This window comes from Fusarium redolens (genome assembly GCF_020744475.1).
Source record: "Fusarium redolens strain MPI-CAGE-AT-0023 chromosome Unknown BKA55scaffold_1, whole genome shotgun sequence".
Classification (NCBI taxonomy): Eukaryota; Fungi; Ascomycota; class Sordariomycetes; order Hypocreales; family Nectriaceae; genus Fusarium; species Fusarium redolens.
Window position 1 is genome coordinate 501247 of NW_025763664.1, and position 16836 is coordinate 518082.

General features: G+C 48.2%; 5 protein-coding genes across 5 annotated transcripts; 2 read left to right on the plus strand and 3 right to left on the minus strand.

Moving 5' to 3' along the window:
- Positions 1-169: 169 nt before the first annotated feature.
- BKA55DRAFT_669118 (uncharacterized protein) lies at positions 170-1120 on the plus strand (the record flags this gene model as incomplete). The annotated part of the gene is made up of 1 exon (XM_046197936.1): positions 170-1120. The coding sequence occupies exon 1, from the start codon at positions 185-187 to the stop codon at positions 1118-1120; it is 936 nt and encodes a 311-aa protein (XP_046055874.1). The 5' UTR covers positions 170-184.
- A 386-nt stretch (positions 1121-1506) lies between these two features.
- BKA55DRAFT_1488 (fungal-specific transcription factor domain-containing protein) lies at positions 1507-3886 on the minus strand. The gene is made up of 5 exons (XM_046184936.1): positions 3754-3886; positions 3404-3692; positions 2709-3342; positions 2086-2655; positions 1507-2033 (listed from the first exon to the last, which is right to left on the minus strand). The coding sequence occupies exons 1-5, from the start codon at positions 3817-3819 to the stop codon at positions 1610-1612; spliced, it is 1983 nt and encodes a 660-aa protein (XP_046055875.1). The 5' UTR covers positions 3820-3886; the 3' UTR covers positions 1507-1609.
- Positions 3887-4792: 906 nt separating this feature from the next.
- BKA55DRAFT_682198 (major facilitator superfamily domain-containing protein) lies at positions 4793-6488 on the minus strand (the record flags this gene model as incomplete). Its single annotated transcript, XM_046198300.1, has 5 exons — positions 4793-5049; positions 5108-5564; positions 5618-5779; positions 5831-6253; positions 6303-6488. The coding sequence occupies 5 exons, from the start codon at positions 6486-6488 to the stop codon at positions 4793-4795; spliced, it is 1485 nt and encodes a 494-aa protein (XP_046055876.1).
- A 786-nt stretch (positions 6489-7274) lies between these two features.
- BKA55DRAFT_496738 (aminotransferase) lies at positions 7275-8401 on the plus strand (the record flags this gene model as incomplete). Its single annotated transcript, XM_046186395.1, has 3 exons — positions 7275-7352; positions 7401-7505; positions 7556-8401. 3 exons carry the CDS (start codon positions 7275-7277, stop codon positions 8399-8401), a joined length of 1029 nt encoding a protein of 342 aa, XP_046055877.1.
- Positions 8402-8939: 538 nt separating this feature from the next.
- BKA55DRAFT_498316 (uncharacterized protein) lies at positions 8940-16510 on the minus strand (the record flags this gene model as incomplete). The annotated part of the gene is made up of 16 exons (XM_046186538.1): positions 8940-9082; positions 9136-9306; positions 9364-9479; positions 9536-9731; positions 10405-10430; positions 10519-11009; positions 11061-12129; positions 12179-12492; positions 12563-13169; positions 13992-14188; positions 14246-14419; positions 14482-15495; positions 15678-15760; positions 15807-15930; positions 16300-16353; positions 16415-16510. 16 exons carry the CDS (start codon positions 16508-16510, stop codon positions 8940-8942), a joined length of 4875 nt encoding a protein of 1624 aa, XP_046055878.1.
- Positions 16511-16836: the final 326 nt, after the last annotated feature.

Sequence of the window (16836 nt, forward strand, 5' to 3'; positions counted from 1 at the left end):
GATTTGGAGGTCATCGGGTGCCATGTCAGGATAGCTTTATGTGATTGTTATTGAGGCCGGTTCACCTGATGCGTGATATTTGCAAAGGGTTAGAGACATGCCAACGCGAAAAACATAAATACTCCAACCATCTTTTCATGACTAGAGAATACCAGCGCACATATCACTGCTTCACTCGTTAGCCATGTTGTTCACTCCGCTCATTCTTCTCCTCCCCGCCGTCAGTCATGCCTCTTGGCTTCCCATCAGGCGAGGACAGGCTTCAAACCCTGAAGACTGTACTGTCACCAGCACTCTTTCCCCTATCACTGTGACCAGTCTCCATCCTACCTCCACCTTTGGTCCTCATGGCTCTGGTGGCTCTGGCTCTGGTCATGGCCAGGTGACAGGCGGCGGCTCACTCATCTACACCACTGCCCTTCCTACTTTTGGCCCCAATGGTCCAGGTGTACATACTTATACCATCACTGCCCCCTGCGCCGCGTCTCACTGCCAGAGACCTGCCTCCACCGAGTGTCCCCCTGGTTTCACTACCACAGCCGTTATCTGTCACGTCTGTGGCGAGCACCCGGTCACCACTACTTTGACTCTGCCCATCGAGTCAGCCACAGCTGCTCAGGGGTCTCACGGTGGGGCCGCCAAGGCTGGTTCTACTCTGACTGCGGTTGTTACGGCTGTTAGTCACAAAACTGTCGTGCCCGTTTCTCCTGCTGAGAGTGTGTATCCGTGGATTTCTCGCGGTGGTCCTGAATTGCCCGATGCTGAGAAACCCTCTCAAGCTACTGGGGGTAAACACGATGGTGCAGGAAAAGGCGACGAATTACCCGATGCCCCTAAGAACACCGGCTCTCCCGAATCGCCCACTGGTGCGGACACTAGCCCTCACACTGCCACTGTGGATGCACCTAACGGGGCCTCTGCTGCGCCGGGTAATGGGGCCGGAGACGGAGATGGAAATGAAGGGGGATCGGAATCGGCATCTCCTTCTGACGTCTCCGATGACGCTAGTCCCTCGGCCGTTGTCGTTACTGGCCACGCACCCGAGACTAAGGTGGCCAGGTCTATTGTCCTCAAGGCTATCCTTTTCGCGACTATGGTCTTATATCCTCTCTACGTCTAGTCGTACTGTAAAGGGTATCCGGTGTCATGTCGAGTCAGAATGTGGGGTTTTTCTTCTCATCATAATCGATCTGTTGAGCTTTCAGACTTTTACCTGCATCTCAGGCAAGCACTGACTGGCTGGGAGATCGATCTATTAGTTGTACTTACTTAATAAAATGTCCACTATGTTTTGTTGACCAAAGTCATTTCGAATCCCCGTGATTGGTTGAGTGTTTTAGTAGCTGAAGTCAATGTCTCGGCATCGGCTTAGCAACTCCATTTCGAGCCTCCTCCAGCTGAACAGGGGTTTATAATGGAGCCAACGATGTGCTTGCTTCTTTTGTCAGCTGTCAATTACAAGCTAACGGTTCAACGTCTTACTAATGACGACGTTGATATCAGCCACAACTTAATATTTATTGGTTGTCTCGTAAAATGACAATAGTCTTATTCATTCATTATTATTTCATTTGCAGTCAACAATTGAGTTTGTCCCTTCCCCGAAGTATCACTCCATCATCTGGGTATCGCCATTTTGTATCTCCCCCATCAAAGCATCGTACCACGCATCAAGAGCCTCATCGACATTAAATCCACCACCATCCAAGAACTCATTCACTTGATTCACATAAGCTTCCACTCCATCACCCATTGAGAACATTATATCGTCGTTGGGATTAAAAATGAGTCCTTGCGACATTGTGCCAGGGGAGATGGTCGAGTTCATAGCCCCTGGAGTAATGCTGGTGAAAATCGTCTTGGCATAAACTTTATTTCTGACAGCCTGGAACAAGTCTTTGTACTTTGCCAGATATGGAACCCTCATATGTGTAACACCGCGGTCGATGAGGTCTAGACAAGTGGCGGTGTCGTTGAAATGCCGATGCGGCCTTTGAGCCTCATCTCCAGTCTGGGCTAGGGCCATAGCCTGCCTGCAGGATAACCATGTCAGTCACATTCCAGGGTTCAGCTTGCCCAACTCACCAGTCGCAGTAAAGAGCTGCTAGTCCGACCAGGATTATATCATGCAGTTGTCTAAAACATCGACAAATAGCGGAAATACCATACTCGCCCTCAATCTTTGACCATTGACTGATGGCAGTAGATGCAGCTTTGGAACAGTAGGAGGCCATTTGACGTGAGGGAACCATGAATGTTGGTGATGGCCTGTGTAGTAGGAGCTGCAGAAGGCAGTACTCAATCTTCATCTCAGAGTACTCTCGAGATGGTTTCAAGGCCATTGCCTCCAACTGCTGCTCCCAGAGTTCAAGGTCCCTCCGTATTTGATCGGATGTCGCACAAATCTGCTGGAATGTTGTATCCATAGCCGTGCCGCTAGGCCCTCTCGCGATGTAGATCGACTCAAGGATGCGACCACTAATTCTCCGCAACGTAATCATGTGACGAATAACCTCAACATTATGCTTGTGGAGAATGGGTGCCATGGAACTCTCAAGTGGTGTAAGGGCGTCGAAGGCGGCTGGATTGGGTAACATCGTGTGGACTGCATGATCCCGAATGGATAAGACTCGACCTGTAAGAGTCGCAACTTGTCTAATTTGCGAGGTCAGTCGAGTCAGAACTCTCGATTGGGCGAGACAACTAACCTTTCCAGGTTGTATGCACACCACCACGTCCTATTCCGGATCTCTAATTCTTCAGGTGTGAAACCCCAGTCTTTGTTGTAACGGTGGAGTCCTGCTTCGATGGCGGCCGACATAATGTAGCGGCTGACCTGCCAGAGGTCATTATTGTGGCTGCTGTGAGACGAGTCTAGCATCCATACTGCCAGAAGCAGTACTGCTTGTATACCGAAGAGGTCTCGCGGGTTGTCACTAAAGTTATTGAAGAAACGTAATGCGGTTTGGAAGTAAGCATTGGTGTCATTCAAGTCCATCATAGCTGGAGATTGAGCATCCTTTGCGGTGAGCTGACAGCTTGCTAACGCGAGAATAGCAAACACAGTAAACTTCTCATGGTCACTGCATTGCCTCGGACTCTCATAGATGCGCTGAAAGACCCTCCTCAAATGCGGAAGCTGTAAAAATGGCCACCAAATATGTACCCGGGCGACGTAGATGTTGAGCAGCGCCCGTGCAATGGGTTGTGGCGGTAAAGCTGCTGTTGCTTCCCAGAGGTGCTGTTCCAGAGCGTGTCCCTGGTGCCCGGAATCCCACGAGGGAACAAGATTGAGCTGTTTGAAGAAGATCCTCGCAAATGTCGATCCGGCCGCGCTGCCGACTGAAGCAGATCAACGATCAGCAGGGTCTTCAATTGATCATCGTGATCGATCTTCACTCACCATACTTGCTCCCTGAGTACAGGTCTGATCCTCCCGCTGTGAGGAAACCCACCTCTTCAGCCTCCTTCTGCAGATCAGCACGGGGCTCCGGATTCACGTCCGAGGGCTCTGGCTCTGGCTCAGCAACTGTTTCATTTGGTGTTGGAACCAATCTCAACCTTGCTTCGAGGTCATTGATCCTATCTTGAAGAGCCTTTACAACTGCGTAAGGGTAAGAGACACAGTCCGTAATATTGCAAGCTTCATTCTGTCGTGTGCATGCTGTACACTGCGGGACCTTGAGGTCACACTAAGCCTCGTGTCAACCAAGAGCCCCAAATGAGCCTACTATTGATCGTAGATAAACTCACCTTTACCTTACGTGACCGACATCGACTGCATGCTTTCGAAACAGAAGGCTGAAGACTTGAAAGCATGGAAACATTATTGTCTAGGGTAACGGGAAGTTGTTTTGTTCGTATCTTCGGCAAGTATAAGGATAACAGACAAGTCGAGATGTCTCGCAACCATCCGAAAATAGTGGGGACATCACCGTTGACGCCATAACGGATCGGAATTATGCAATTACCGAGCCCATCATTATCTCGGCATTATCCGATATCTTATCATGCAATCGAAGAGGTGCATCTTAATTAATGTTCTGCATAAAACTCTCAACCCTATTGTATGCCTGGACTAAATATCTATGAGTGAATTGAGGTGAAATCAGTCAGTTATACTTATATATTTTTTTCTCTCCCTAAGGAAGTTCTCTTTCACTCAAAGACATGCGCTATTTATCACCGGCTTATCTCAGAGCAAGTTCAAAAAAACTGTTTATAGCATATCTAGGGTAGGTATATACCCCAACAGCGCAAGTTTGATCAATGAGGACCAAATGACCCACTTACCATATAACCCTAGCCATCACGCACCCAGCTCACAACATTGCGATGACTTCAATAGATAATATCTTTATCAATTTATATGTAAACTAAATAGCGCAAAATAAATTCACGATATATCGTCGTCATAGATTACAAAGGTCTTGTTATTTCTCCTAGATGCCTTATTTCCGGCATCCTTTTTTGCATTTCTTCTTCAACCTCTCAATTTTTCGCTCCTTTGACTCGTGAATTATGTCTCTCACATCTTGGGTCCTGGTTTGCGCCCTTTCCTTCTCAAACCAGAACATATATTAAACTTCTCAAGTTTTAGAAATATATGTTTTGTAACTAGCTTGTAGCTCAACTCACCATACTGCACATAAGGTCATTCAAGGCAACAATATCAGCTGCCACCATGTAAAAGATAGCTACGGGTCTACGGATTGAAAGATGAGGATTATAAGAAGATTGGTATCATAAATTTAGAGATATATAACACACTATGAAAAGGTACTCGTATTTATTAGTACGTATAGCGAAAGTTGGGATTCTGCCAATCCGTCTTGTCGCTTCTCTCTGCCTCCAACCCAGCATCTGTGTCATCGTGAGTCTTGCCGTATTGATTATCGCGCTTCTTGTTCTCCACAGCGCAAAGGACATAGTAGGCCACACCAGTGGCGGCCATCAAGGCAAACGCGCAAAGCATGGAGCCGATACCGAGAGCATATGTTGGTGCTTGCCTATCGAGGAAGAATTGGGGACCGACAATGTTGCCAACAGCTGTAAGTCGTTAGTCAGCGAGCGAACTCTATGAGAATTAAGGTAGGAGAGTGCATACCATAGACAATTGCGATAGAAATACCCATGAAACTCTTCTTCGTCGCACCAGCTGTATTAGATGAAGACAGACTGAGCAAGAAGACCCAGGGAACGTTATAGAAGCCCATGAGGTAAACGCCCGCTAGCGAAGCATCTCGTTGAGTCGCAACATCGAGTGAGTGAACCATAACCGCTCCAACTAGACCCATAAGCGCACCGAAGATCCAGAAGATACATCGCAGGTTAGGAATGAAGAACGCGATAGTAGTGAGGATTGCTTGGCTGATCATAGCAACGGCCGCTTGAGGAGTGGCCATGAGAACGGTCTTCGTCTTGCTGAAGCCATACCCAGCAATGATGAGTGGATTGAAGTTTGTGATACCGGCGTTGGCGAGGGCATAGCCAAAGACGCCGAGCCAGATGCAGTAGCATTTAGGGTCACGGAGCGCCTCGAGGATTTGAGTGGTTTGGAATTTCTGGAATGATGTAAGCCTCAGTTCATATGATGGGACATGTGTCTGGAACAAACCTTCTTTGATTCAATACCAGTCTGGTTGGGTGCGAGACGAATCATTGCAAGCTTCTTTTCCTCCTCAGTAAAGAACCATGCTTTTGATGGAGTGTCGGGCAGACCGAAGAAGACTAGAGCTCCAGCGAGTACGGTGCAGGCTCCATAGATGAGGAAGATGTACTGTCGTCTTTTGTCAGTACAGAAATATCTCTTGAAAGGACCTTCACTAACCTTCCAAGTGGATAGTGATCCATTGATCTGTCCAATAGCATACGACAGAATACCTCCAAACACACCAGCAAATGTATTATACCAGAACGCTGTTCGAAGAGGCTGCTCGTTCCTCAAATACCACATCGAGTTGATGATCATCATGCAAGGCAGCACAGCAGCTTCGAAGACACCAAGGAGGAATCTGATAGTCGCTAGTCCCGCAAAGTTATGGCAGAGAGCCATGAAGCATAGGGCAACACCCCATAGAGTGAGACAGCCACCAACGTATTTGCCGATTGGAATCTTGGTCATTAGCCACAGGTTGGGGAACTCCATGGCTAGGTAACCGAAATAGAAGATACTGCTGAGCCAGCTGTACTCTTGGGGTTTGAGGTGGGCATCTTCTTTGATGCCGAAGATGGCGGCGTATCCCAGCGCATTCTTCGACCCGTCAGCAAGCGAATGGCCAAACCTGAGTGATCAGTCATACCTTATCCAAGAAAGCGAGCGTCATACTCAAGACAGCAAGTGGCATCACGACCAAGTCTGTCTTGAGGAGCAGTCGCTTCGATTGGGCCTTGGTCAATTCGAGAACCTCATCGTGAACACGGTCAGAGGCAACAGATTGGGCCATGTCTTTGGCTCCGCCCTCGCCAGTCGTTGATTTAAGTGACATGATGCAAAGATATCGCAGCGACCAAGACAGAAACACTGGAGGTTAATGGTGTCCTTGCAATATCAGAGTGTTACATGACCCGACCTTTATGAATTCTTCAAATGGCTCTGCTACAAAGCTAGTCTACCACTTCCCCGGGTTTAGTGGGGGCAATTTCGCTGGTACGGGGAGTTTATCGCTGTAATTCCTAGGCTTCGGTGTACAACGAGTCGTTCGGTCACCACCGAGCTCACTACTCGGACGCTACCGAGAGGACTTTACTGCTTAGAGGAGTTCTAGCCTATCACCCCGCCCTGTTATCTGGGGTTGGGGATGATAACGAACGAACCAGAATGGATGCCGATGACGATTAGGTAGCCTTGCGATCACGTCAAGTTACAGTGGGTAGTTGGCCGATTTTGATAACAGAACCTTCAAGGCATCAAAAGACTGACGACTCTGAATCAAGCGACAGCACTAAGCTCACCAAAGACTCTACTAAATCCATCTGAAGCTTATGCTGAATTATCCTAAATTATCCCCAATTTGCCAAAGTAATTTTACCACCTAGTATAAGAATGAGCAGATGATCCAAGCCTTATCGGATGCTACTCCACTTCCGCGAGTCAGCTCGGTCACGACCGAATTTGCCGTCGGTGGACCCCGAGCTCAACAACACGGTCGGAAGATCTTGATACGAGCCATATTAAAATTCTCGGAGATATAATATTTGACTGGATTGAACCATTCCATCTCAATATCACGAAATCACAATCCCATTACAATATTTGGTTGATAATAGCAAATATGACAAACGCAAAGCAGGGAAGCCATGGAGGCTCAACGCATAGCTCCGTGCCAAATGCTAAGAATGCTTCCATCCGAGTGAGTCAAAGTATCAAATGAGGAGGATAGTTGCTGATCATAGTTCAGGTCGGGATTCGTGATGGAGTGACTGGAGAGTTCAATTTGGTGCCTCGAGCGGAAGCTGTAGTCTCAGTCTTTGACTCAAATTTCCTTGTCGGCGATGGCATCTGGGTGAGTTGCCTCTTTGCGAAAACGGGAAGCTACCATTAACATGTTTCAAGGAAGGCATTCGTGCAAACAAGGGCCGAGTTCAGTTTGCCAAAGAGCACATAAATCGCCTCTTCCAGTCAGCGAAAGCCATGTACATGGACCTCGGTCTAGCAAAAGGCGACCTTCTCGACCTAATTCACCAGACGCTTGATGCGAATGACATGGGCGATGATGAGCATGTTCACATCCGACTTGTCGTGAGTCGTGGTCTGAAAGCTACTCCGTACCAAAATCCAAAAGTCAACATCGGCCTTCCCCTCATCGTCATCATTCCGGAGTCTAAGGCAGTTGACCCCAACTCCAAGTCAAGAGGTCTGAGACTCGCGACAACGTGGGTCCGTCGTGGACCCCCTGATGTCAAGGACGAGCAGTGGAATCACATCTCAAAAGCCACAGACGTTCAAGCTTGCATTCACGCCAATGTGATGAACGTTGACGAGGCTCTCATGCTTGACCTACGCGGTTTTGTCAAGACATGCAACTCTGTCAACTTCTTCATTGTTCGAGGTGATGAAGTCTGGGCTCCTACCAAGGATAACCAGATGCAGGGAATCACCCGTCAAAAGACTATCGACGTTTGCCGAGCGAATGGCATTACTGTTCGAGAACTAGACTTTACACTCACGGAAGCCTATGGAGCAGATGAAGCCTTTTGCACAGGGACTTTCCCCTCACAAATCCATGTTACTGAGATTGACGGTCGAGTAGTCGGCGATGGAAAGAGAGGTGTTGTTACAGAGAGGATACAGCAGCTGTACTCGGAGCTTGTAAGGAAAGATGTGGAAAGGTCAAGGGAGAAGATCAAGGCCGAAGTGGTTAGTCCACGAGACTTGTCGTTCTTGAAGTCAAAACTGTAACTGAAATATTACTTGATCGATTATTGTTAATCCTTGATCACTTCGAAAACAGTCTTTCCCAACCCGCCCTTTCCTTTGTAAGTCTGATCACAGGCCTCGCGGACCGCCTTTAGATCTCTCATGTCAACCATCGCCCCAACGACTGGCTTCACATTTCCATTCTCCACATAACCGGTGAGGGCATCCAAGTCCTCTCGGTTTGGATCCAAGAAGTGGTACATGTACGTGACGCCCCATCGCCATGCCCGCAGTCTGCGGATCACATCCGCTGCATCGAGGAATACTCGACCGGCAAATGGGATTCGAGGGTTATCCGGTCGGCGCATGACACTTGACGCTTGTAGAGTCGATGCCGATGGAGTTGTTGAGATCGAGACAATCATGCCGGTTGAAGGAACCATAAGGGATAGAAACTCCATGGCTTGGCCGGTCGTATCGAAGCAGAAGTCGACGGATTTTGGAGGAATGGTTTCTGAGACTTTCTGTTTGGTGTAATCGATGACTGTGATATCGGTCAGCCAAGTCTCGGTGGTTGGGGTCAGAACTTACTCTGATCCACCGTGCCCTCACCCAGAAGCTCCGGGACTTTGGGTATTTTGGAGGTAGAGACTGTGGTGATGACCCTGCCAGCGCGGAAGATATTCTTGGCTAGCTGGCATGCGATAGCTCCTGTACCGCTCACTACACAGAAGCATCAGCATTCCTCTTGATAACAGGAGTGATATATGACTTACAGCCAGCGGGGATAAATACCGTCTTGCCTTCCAGTGTTCCCTTGTATTGCCCGAGAACCTGCAATGCCGTGACTCCAGCCAGTGGCAATGACGCAGCATCGGCAAAAGAAAGATTCTTAGGTTTCAGGGAGACGTAGCCATCTGGGCACTTCACATACTCGCTCCAAGCACCTGTTTCGCAATGTCAGCTGTCGGTGCCCTTGTTTCTGACGTACCATTTCATCATACCTCTCCCAACTTCTGGCAATCTCGTATAGACTTCATCGCCAACTTTCAGCTTTGTCACATCCTTTCCAATTTCCACGACCACGCCTGCTGCGTCATACCCAATTTTATACGGGAATCTTGACAACCGTGATATTAGCCCGTCGTCTCTTCAGCCTCGATTGAGGCAACTTACTCTTCCTTTATCGCCATCTTGAAGACACCGGCGGCTTTCTTCACGTCAACTGGATTGATGCTCGCAGCATGGACTTTGATGAGGACATCTGTATCCTTAGTAATAGTTGGTATTGGAACTGTGGAAAGTTCATAGTCTGATGGGCTGGTATAAGCCGGCGCCGTGATTGAGAGCATTTTTGTCGACATCGTTGATGCTCTTTCAGTTGGGCAGGACAAGGGGCGATGTGATTAAGATATAGTACAGCCAATAATACCTCGGAGACTTTTCTCGAATACGCGGTCCGAAAATTCCATGAAATTGTTGTACGGAGTCAAGCTTTCGCCACTTGTGATTGGTAAGGAAGAAGGCTGTTTTCCGTTTACAGGCTAGATCAGAGGCCTCGGCTGAATCCACTAGCCTCATTTACGAGCCGGAATTCACAGCATGCTCCAACTCCGGTGGAGGAAATATCGTTTTGTGGCGCTAAGGCTTTGGGACAACACATTGGCCGTCGGGGAGATTATGATCCGGCCATAACAGCACTCTTTGCTTTGCAGCTGAGCAAAGGTCAAGCAAATCGATGTACTCAACTTTGTTGAATGAGATCAACAAAATTCGGGTTTAAAATTTAACTCCTGCCATTAAAAAGCCCGTGGTATCATTGATATTCTATATTCGTAGCCCGAAAGATCATGCCCCAGAACCAACTCCCCAGTGCCGTGAGACCTTGTATATAAACGCCGGAATGGACCCAAAAACAGCACCATATTCTCTGAAGTCATCATACTTAAAAAGAAGTCGATGAGGAGAAGAATTTGTAACGTAGAAGACGCCCTATAGCTTGTCGTTTAACCTTGCCTCCATTTCATCATAATATGATGAAATACTACCAATGACGATGTAGGGAACATGGCTATCGCAATGTTTGTGGTCAACAACATCACTTGAGATGCCATTAGTGCCTTGCTATATATGAGGCAGAGAGAGGAATGTATACTTACTACTTTTCATCTTCGGTCTCCTTCTTGCACTCATCGTCCAAACTCTTCATACGTGCTTCGCCTTTCGGATGGTTGCCGAACTGAACAAATTGAAACATGAGTGCTGATGATGGTAGTCGATGTTCGATCAGGAACTTGATGGCCCGGCTGATTGCGAACTTGACCTGGTCTTCGCCCGGTTCCCAAACACCATCAGTGAAGATGTAGATACTCGTAGGTTTGAAGCCGTCCTCTTTCAGAACCCGGTTGAGAATGTCGTCGAGACACTTCCGTAGCTTGCATGTCCCTGGTACGGTCTTGAACTTGCCGATCGCCGCTTCGACCTCAGTGCTATTCTTGCATTTTATGGGACCCTTGGCTGTCTTGGATGCAGCGTAGACTTCCATGCCATCATCATCCGCCTCTTTAGCGACATAACTGATGACTCTGGCGGTCTTCATTGCTTTTCTCTTGTGTATGTGCATGGAGCCGAAGTTGTCAAAGAGAAGTATCTAGAATTTGGATTAGTTCAGTTCTGAGTATCATTGAGACCGTGTACCAACCTGATCTCGTCCATTGTTCTCTGAGATCTTGCTTCGGGCTTCCTGCATTCCAGGCAAATTCATAATTTCATCCGCTTTGCTGCGGCCAGCGCCGAGTAGACGGCTAATGTGAAACCTGTGGTTTCCCCCCACTATCATTGGGTATACCTCCTTCACCGTGACCACCCTCTCTGGTGATGTGGAGTTTCCGTTTGGCTGTTGGTTTGGGTGGTTCGCAGTAGCAGCCCCCACTGGCGTTGGCTCACCAACATGAGGTTGTGACAGTAGCGATCTGTCTGGGAGGGAACTCCCACTGAAACCATTCGCCGGCATTGTCGATCGTCTCTCTGGAAGAGCTCTTTCCAACGGTTGCCCTGCATGAAGAATCGTTGTGTCCGCACTAGTCAGGATCGAAAACATACCATCTGATGCGAGTTTGGTGGCTGAGTTCCCTTTCTGGTTCTCTCCAAACTTCCTTGCGGCGAAGGTCCTGATCTGCATAGCATCCATCCGCTCTCGAGGTCCAACAAGCATGTGATCCAGAATAATATCGCTGATGAGAGGTGATATCGAGTCACTACCTCTCTTGTGTCGCAAGACTTCATTGTGGACGTCTTGGATCGATTTCAACCGCTGTTCGCCATCGTGAAAACAGCAGTCGTATCCTGCACTTCGGAGATGTGAATGTTGAGAAATCTCTGCCTCCCTTCTGCCACAGTATCTCTCTCGTTCTTCTTCGCCAGCAATCATCCAGACAAGGAGATCGCTGAATAGAGCCCCGAGAGACCAGATGTCAGCTATCGGAGATATTCGTGCGTCGCAACTGTCCTGGACTGGGAAATTTGAGAACACCTCTGGAGACCCTATGGCATTATTGTCAGCTTTTATAGTCAAATATAGAGCTTCGAGAAGGTCCTTACCATACATCCTATTCCCTCTGTTTCCGGTCCTTAGTCTCCTGTCTGAAGGTGACACCCTGCCCATGCCAGCCAGTCCAAAATCTGTGAGCTTGAACTTGACGTCAAACGAAGAGCGTCCATTCGCCTTCGGAAAGACCAAGATGTTCCCTGGATGTATATCCTGATGTATACTAAGGCTTGTCAGAAAGAGGCAGAGACTGAGGGCTGACTCGAACGTACCCCACAAGGGTCTGTTGCTGTGCTGGATTCTGTTGGTATATCGAGCTCAAGAGATACAGGGCCTCGGTAAGCTTGAATAGCTGCTCCCATAAGATAATAATGTCGTTTGGGGTCACAGGAGGGTGAGTCCTCTTTAGGTAATCCGTAAGAGAACCACCTTCCGCGTATTCCAGTACAATGACGAACTTATGAGTTCCTCGAAAGCAGAAGCTCGCAATGTGCTTCGCAATGTAATCATTGGAGTGTTTGTCAAGCCTCACATAGACATCTGTCTCAGCATTGTAACGGACTTCTCCCTCGAGACCCTCATAAACCTTGAAGACAACTGTTTTGTCCTAATGTTGTTAGATGTTAGGTGTCATCAGCTGGTTGGGGTCCACTTACCTTTGGTGCGATGGAGTTGGAATGGGAGTTAAGTTGATACTTGCGCAGTGTTGCTCCATCGGGCCCAATACGCCTTGCTCTGATATCTCCGCTGTATGTGACGGGTAGAATAACCTTGGAGTCGAATATCCGCTTGTGATACTGACGTTCTGCAAATTCAGCAGGACAAAACATCCACTGGTGCTCCAAAAACGAGTTTGACCAATCAGAAGTGCGCTCGAAGACCTGTGCATTGAAGGGAAGGTTATGGTCGTCCAAGTTCTTGGGATTACTGCGAAAGAACCAAGAGATCCTGTCGCAGTAGCCATTATAGACGAGTGTGGAAAAGATTTGGAGGTAGCTCTCAATAATGACTCGAGGATTCTCGGCGATGGGAGAGGTAGGACAGTTCAGGATGTCATTGACACGCGTTTCAGTCCAGTACTTCTTCAGCGCAGCAAGCGGAACATAGAGAACCACCTGATCCTCACCATTGACGCCGCTGATTGCCACCCGCTCCACTTCGCCCCGAAAATGATCCACAAGCTCATTCATTGGAGAACTGAGACCTGTGTCAGCGGAGGTCAGGCGAGTCTGGGAGTGGATATAGCAAGGGCCTGAAGGGTCTCTTGAATTGTAAGTATCACAAACATACCTTGATGTAGTAAGCTGGCTCATGCTGTGGTCTGGCGCCTCAAGGTTGACGATGAGAGGACAGATGCATCTTTAAATATCCTATTTGAAACAATGGACGGCATGTTAGCTTGGAATTTCTGCTGCTTGATTTTGTTTCACTGCCCCCAAATCGAGCCTCAAAAGGCAACTGCTGCTAAGCCCCGGTATAATGTCTAAATAGTGAGCTAGATGTGTTATTTGCAGTTGAGACCTGTGGCTGAGAGCTTATAATCACCACACAGAACTTAGTTAGCTGCTAAGCCCCAGGAACGGGTCCCAGTTAGTTCGAGGCAGATCGTGGGTCTTATTGCCTAAATAACGGGGATACCGAGAGAAACACAATTGAGACAGCACATGATGTTTGACGCATGTATGCCGAGTACCTGATGTACAACACTCCGATTCAATATCCACGCCGTGGCGGAGAGATTGACACTCGCAAACACTTTGTCACTCGTAAGGCTGACGGGCAACTTGCCTGAGAGGTATTGGTGCATGCTGGCGAGTCATATTCAAGAAATAAGGTTAGTTCTCTCTTTTCTCTGCCGCTGACAGATCACAGAAGCCGGGCGATCTCCTCGCCCCAGAAATCACCTTGTTTGGGGCCAATGATTGCCTCGTGCTGCGAGCAGACGCGGGGTAAAGCCCTAAACTGAGTGTTGATATATACTAAATGCCTTGTAACGGAAAAGATAAGAATGCCCTAGGAAATAGCTAAATAGTTCTGGGGCACCGCGACTCGGGGCCTGCTCCATAATGCCAAATATTAGATTACACGCTCTCCTCCTTCTCTCTCTTGTAAGCCCTGCAGGCCAAGATCTTGAACAGCATGAACCATAATGCGAAGGTAATAAACATAAGGGGAAAGCAAATAACCGAAAACAGTTTGAACGCTCCTGCATGAAAAACCACAGATCCACGGACGTCATCTGAGGCTTTGTTGATCTCGACGAGTCCACTTTGAAAGAAAGCCTAGGCGGGAGAAGTCAGTCATTTCGGGTTTTACGAAAAACATCGCAGCAAACACACCGCTACGAACGTCCCAGGCAGAAATGCAAGCGTAACGCACGTCACCACATGCATCGAGATCGTTTCTTGCTCTGTCTTATGTGCAATGCGCTCCATCTTCTCCGATTGGATGTGGGAACTCTCGGTGAAGACGTGGCTGACCTGCACGCTGCGGTACTGCAGGATGCCATCGAACTGGAAAAACGCCCGTCAGAATGCTGCGTTGGCAGTAGTTGACTAAACAAAAGACTCATTACCAGGGCCTTTCCCTCCTGCAGCCAGGCCATCATGGACTCGATCTGGGTCAACCGAATTTCCAAGTTCTTTCGAATGCGATCCACTCGCCGAGTAAAGGACGCCATGTCTCCTTTGCAAGCTTTCATCATTTTAGAAGTGAAGCCATTTCTGCTGGCCAAGTCTTGGTAGTGCTCTGTAACATCTCGGAGTGTCTGGCGATCCAGCTGTAACACGACCCGAAAGCTCTCGAGCTGCTCACCAAGGTGGTGGAGGTGCTGTACCTCCTCGAACGAAAAGGTACCAAGTACCATAAGGCTGTAAAGCTGCTTGGAAAAGTCGTCAACCTGATTAGCTGGAGGTACCATGTCCTTCTCCGCCGCCACAGGCAATATGGGTGGTGGGGCAGTCCTCTTCTGGCCACCTGCACGGAAACACGACATTAGGCCACTTTTGAGGCCAAGCCAATATTTCAGGCTGAAGCCTGTCTTCTTCCCTCGTACGTCACTCTCTGTGAGATTAGTATTTCTTCTCAGCGCTTTCATGAGGGGTAATTCGCGAGAATCTGTGGAATGATTTAGACTGGCCGCTTTGGCTTTAGTTAATACTTTGCGGATCATTTTCTCAAATTCTGCGATGCATTCTTGCCAAGACTCATCACACCATTCAAGATGCATGAGATGTATCTGCAGTGTTGCCGCAAACGACCTCGGTAAACCATCAGCTGCAGTCGGTCTGAGAGCTGGATCCTCCGATATTGCCTGCTTAGTTCTTTCCTCCATGAGTCCGTTGCTTTTCATGCTAAGCCAAAAGGACTTTCCAGTAACAAAATCGTATCTGTGATGAACGGCCATTTGTCGAACGTTCCAGGTAATCTCCTTCTTGGGGCCTGTAGACTTCTCGATAGACCGTATTAGATATTGGATAGCATGGTCACGACCAGATCGCCCTAATCTGGGGATCTCTATAGTGGACCATTTTGGTGCGTCGAGGGTGTCAAAGCCGTCGAAGCCAGTTGTGTGGTAATTCTTCGGTTCCTTCGTGAACCCAAAAGCAGAGACAAGGTCCAAGAAGGACTCTGGGATCTGGTGAAAAGAGGCAAGAAATGAAAAGCTCTCATGGGAGCAGTTCAGTGGGGATCGTGAGTCGTCTGAATTAATGAAACTACTCGCGTTCAGCGCGCGAAGTGCTAGAGATGCGACATCGAGATGGCTTACACTATGCAGTAGTATGGGTCTTTGCGGTTCTGGAACAGATGTCTTTGCAAATCAGAAGGGCATTTGATGACTTCTTCACAGTACCCTGTAGGCTGTCAGTAACGAGCGGAACGTAATAGTAGAAGCATTACTTTCAACTCCTTCACTTGGCTCGATAAAGCATATATCCTCTTGATCTGAATCGAAAAGCCTCGCTTTGGACTGTTTAAGTTGTGTGTGTAAGGTTTCAAGGGAATACTTCCGTCGGGACGGCCGCTGTAAATTGCAGGGATAAGTAGGCCAAAGCCTGCAGCACTCCACGAGAAGGTCGTAAGTGTCCATGTGTAAAGCTTTATATGTATTATAAAGAACAATGTAATTGAATGAGCCTCTAATTCAGAGCAGCATCTATCATTTTTATATCAATGGTCATGTTCTTGTATGCTTTCAATTAACTGCTCTTCAATTGAAACGATGTAAGAATTACAGCCCACTGTAGCCGATCTCCAGTGCGCTACTAGGCTCACCCCCATGTCTCATTAAGAAGGCAAAGTGCTTTGCCCCCGAAGTCTACGAATCTCCAGGTCGTCGTCCTGTTTCAGTCGCTGTGAGTTTCGAATCTGTTTTCCAATGCATTAAACTTACTTCCGTGATCTCTTCATTGTCGGGCAAATTGAAAACAAAATTGCCATGCCTGCACTATGATTCGTAGACCATTAGCAAGTTATCCTTCGCGACGATGATATTTGGGGGGCCTCACTTGAACTTCAATTGACGGGTCGTTGAATCTTCTGCGCAGCCAGGCTTCAAAGACCTGCGGCAGGAGCTTGTAGTCTGGGTACTGTGTCTCGGGCATGTTTACCTTGGCTCAAGGCTGATTCCGATCTCTGGCGCGTTAGACTTTCGCACAAGGCAGATTTCGGGCGCTCTGGCATCTGTTTAAATGCTTGTAGCAGAGCCTCAGAGGGGTTAAAAACTCACCGCAGGGCTTCAATCCAGAGACACTGTGGCCGGGCGGTGCAGCTTTGTTGGGTACACAAAATCTGCAAGGCAGAACAACGGAGACCGCCAGAAGGGCTGAGGCCAATCAAATGGTTTACCACGTCACCAGTTCTCTAGTCAGATCATGGATAATACGTCTAATACAACGGGACTAGCAATCGGTGAGAAATTGGGCTGTGG